Below are 3,415 nucleotides of genomic sequence, written 5' to 3'. Positions count from 1 at the left end.
AAAGAATTTTGAATGTTTGCTCTTTTCTATCTCTAGATATACCTTGTGAATCACGTGTAGTTGTCTATACACCTACTAGCACAGCACCCTTCAGAGGATATCATGGCATCCTGGTTGGGAATTAGGGGGCTATACTTTGCTGCTGGATATCTTGGCCACTCCAGGAGATTTAGTTTTAATAAACATATATCCTGAGATCAGTTTCAATTTTCCATCAGCAGGCATAGGGGAGTGTTCTTTAAATGTCTGCAGTGTAATCAAACAGAGATTATATTATATAAACCTTCTACCATATACAGAAGCATAAATAACTACTAGATTGTCTATACTGTAAATTGATTTTTACTAAACAAATAAGCAAATAGCTCTCAAATGTATTTTTCATAATTTTTGTATACAAAACACATAGAAGAATAAAGCTTTTAAGTAACAGTTTTACAGAAGATATCATCATAAACCAGTTTCAGGTGTTCTCATATTCAATGTCAAGTTCATAAATAAGTGTGTATTCTGTAGAGCTGTTCACTGAGATTATGCTAATATGCCCTTTTGACACATTTATGGTTTCAAATAATTTATAAGATGTCTACTTTTCAATGACACTTAGCTGTTATTCAAAATGTGAAGCAGTCTAAAATAAAAAATATGCAGTTACTGACATCTTGTCTTAATTTAGGGGCAAGATCCAGCATCAACAAAGACATATAGTAACTGATAAGAAATGCGGACTGATTAGTAAGTCTGAGCTTCTGAGCAATCTTTGGGTACTCAAATACTTCTAGTTAAGCGAAAGAGACTAATTTAAATGATAAAAGGATCCTTCTCAACTGACTTGGTGCAAACAACCAGGATACCCCACCTTTCGGGTGCAACTAATGTAGTCATAAATCAGTTGTGAAATGTATCTATTGTATTTTTCTCTTGAAGATTATATCACACATGATTCAATTTGAATCTTTCTGGGTATAGAGCTCCTGAATATTCAACTTCTTGATTGTTTTAAAATGCTTTAAAAGGATTATGCTTTAAAATTTTATTAATATTAACTGCATTTTTAGCACTTTAATTCATTTATGACAGTGCAGTGAAAATTATCATTTAAACCAAGTAAGTGACAAAGCTGAGGCTGATTCATGACTGACAATGCCTAAATCAGTATTTGAAACAGGCAGCCAAAACATCCTTCCCCCTCTACCTCTGACTATCACCACCCACCATCAAATTTTAGGTGCAAAGTTGAATCTGTATTCACAAACCACAGCATTGTTACAAGTATCAGCAGAAATGAAGTTATAAAAAAAATACACCAACGTGTTTACATTTCAAAGTTGGGTTTTTTTGGACATCTTTCTTCTTTTCAAATAATGAAATACAACTTTCCCTTTCAACTCTCCAACTAAAACACATTTTATATCCCTTATTTTCATCACAGAAGAAATCATATTGTGAGATAGCATTCAGTAGTTAACCACGCTTATTTTGAATTTCAAAAACATGGACCAAGATTGGGGCAAGTAACAAAATATAAATCAGGATTAAGAGAGACTCTTCTTCCGAAAACAAGGTATATGAAGGTCCCAACATTAGCTTTTATTGATATACCTACAGCACATTCCCCTCTATAAAACAGTCTCTTCTCCCCCTCTAGAAAAGTCTGCAAAATAGAGTGGTAAATACATTATTTTCAACAGCGAATTCTAGATTCAGTAGAGTTCAGCTTTTAAAATGTAGGAGTTGCAGAAATATAAAAACACATGATGAAGCAAAATATTTTAATTAATAAGCCAATCATAAATAAATTCATCTAAAAGAATGAACTGAATAACTTAAGTTGTGTTGTTACCTCTGTAGATTCCAATGTCTTAGTCAACTTCATTCTTTATCTAGGGCAAACTGATTTGTCATTGAACACTCAACACTGCTGCACACTGTACTATTCATTCTTTAGTTACATTTTTACATCATCTTTACAAATGTAACACTTATGTACATTATATATTTTATTTCTACATTTCATGTACTTTATTGAAATACTAGAGTCTTCACAGGGAAAATGCTGAGTCTTTTAGTAAATACGAATCATTCCTTTTAAAAAGTAATTGATATAAACAAACAACATACAGTGTTGCCCTTTGGCTTCTCTGTTAGAGTTTGAATCCAGAAGGGTTACCATAATAAATGTAAGAAAAAATGGTTTAATCTAATTTTCCATTTCATTAAGAAATATCCCACATCGCTACATAAATTCACCAGCTTGCAATAAACAGAGCACCATACTGCTGCACTACTGGAAGCATGTATAAACCAATTTAAAATGTACTAGTGAAACAGCTTCATTACTCCTACCATGTTTAGGCTGAAGCAAAATTGTGTAATTCCTCTGGAAAAACAGATGCATTTGTCCATTAGCTTGGAACTGGTGTTATGGACTGTATATTGGGAAAAACAGACTCCTGTTACTGAAACTTTCTATGTGCTTTTCTCACAAGCTGATGTTTGCATCCACAATCAGGAAGTTTTCTTCTTTACTCCTCTTTCATTTACAAGTCTGCTGTTGAATCTGAAGTAAGTATTCATAGTATGAGAAAGCTGCCTCTGTCCGATCTTCAATTAAATGCTGAAAAAAATCTGTTTTGCCTGGACTCTCATCTCTGAAAAGGAAGAGAAAATATATGATCCATTAAACTTTAATAAAACACATTTTACAAAAAAGTATAAACAGAAAGTCCACATAATGCTTATTGCCTTTGAGAACATGCAGCATAAAATTATTAATGAAGTAATCCATTTTCCAACAGTAAAAATCATGTTATTATTGTCTTATAAAAAGAACACTCCTAATATCTGAAATGAAAAGATCTTTAAACCTGAGAAAAAACAACAAAATATAAGTACGATAAAACATTAGAATAAAAATCATTTTTGCTAGCAGTTATCATGACCTGTACAAAGTTACAGGCCATCCACAGGTTACAGTTTGATTCCTGATAATAAATATTTAAACTTTTTACATATCTGCAACATTGAGTTCACTGCTGACATACAATCTCCTCCAGGCAGATGAGGGAGAAGAAAGGACAGAGGCTACAAAAGTATTTCTGCAAATACTTAGTGATGCACTTCATTTCAACAACCCAAACAGTATCTTGGAAATTACTATAGTAATGTTTAAGTTAAGCATAAGAGTCTGTAGGATCAGTGAGTAAATTCAGTTTAGCACAAATCATCCTTTATTATTTCTACAGCATCTAGTGCAATCAAGCTAGAATCCTTAAAGCCACTCAATGCTACTGCAATCCAAAGAGCAGCAATACCAGGAATTAAATTAAGTCCTTTCAATCCTCACTCTGAATTTATTGTTTTTCTGTTAATTTGATTCCAATAATTGTTACTTTATATTCTAGAGTCACCTGCT

The 3,415-nt window shown here is 32.6% G+C and overlaps 1 protein-coding gene across 1 annotated transcript in view; it reads right to left on the bottom strand.

Moving 5' to 3' along the window:
* Positions 1-924: 924 nt before the first annotated feature.
* SEC24B (SEC24 homolog B, COPII coat complex component) overlaps positions 925-3,415 on the bottom strand; it is a 147,520-nt gene continuing 145,029 nt past the window's right edge. Inside the window, exon 23 of the mRNA XM_019521821.1 lies at positions 925-2,651. Coding sequence (XP_019377366.1) covers positions 2,537-2,651 — 115 coding nt within the window. The 3' untranslated portion in view covers positions 925-2,536. The remainder of the gene's footprint in view (positions 2,652-3,415) is intronic.

This window comes from Gavialis gangeticus, unplaced genomic scaffold, assembly GCF_001723915.1.
Source record: "Gavialis gangeticus isolate Ggan-Ray unplaced genomic scaffold, GavGan_comp1, whole genome shotgun sequence".
NCBI classification, from domain to species: Eukaryota; Metazoa; Chordata; order Crocodylia; family Gavialidae; genus Gavialis; species Gavialis gangeticus.
This window is presented reverse-complemented; position numbering and strand designations above follow the sequence as displayed.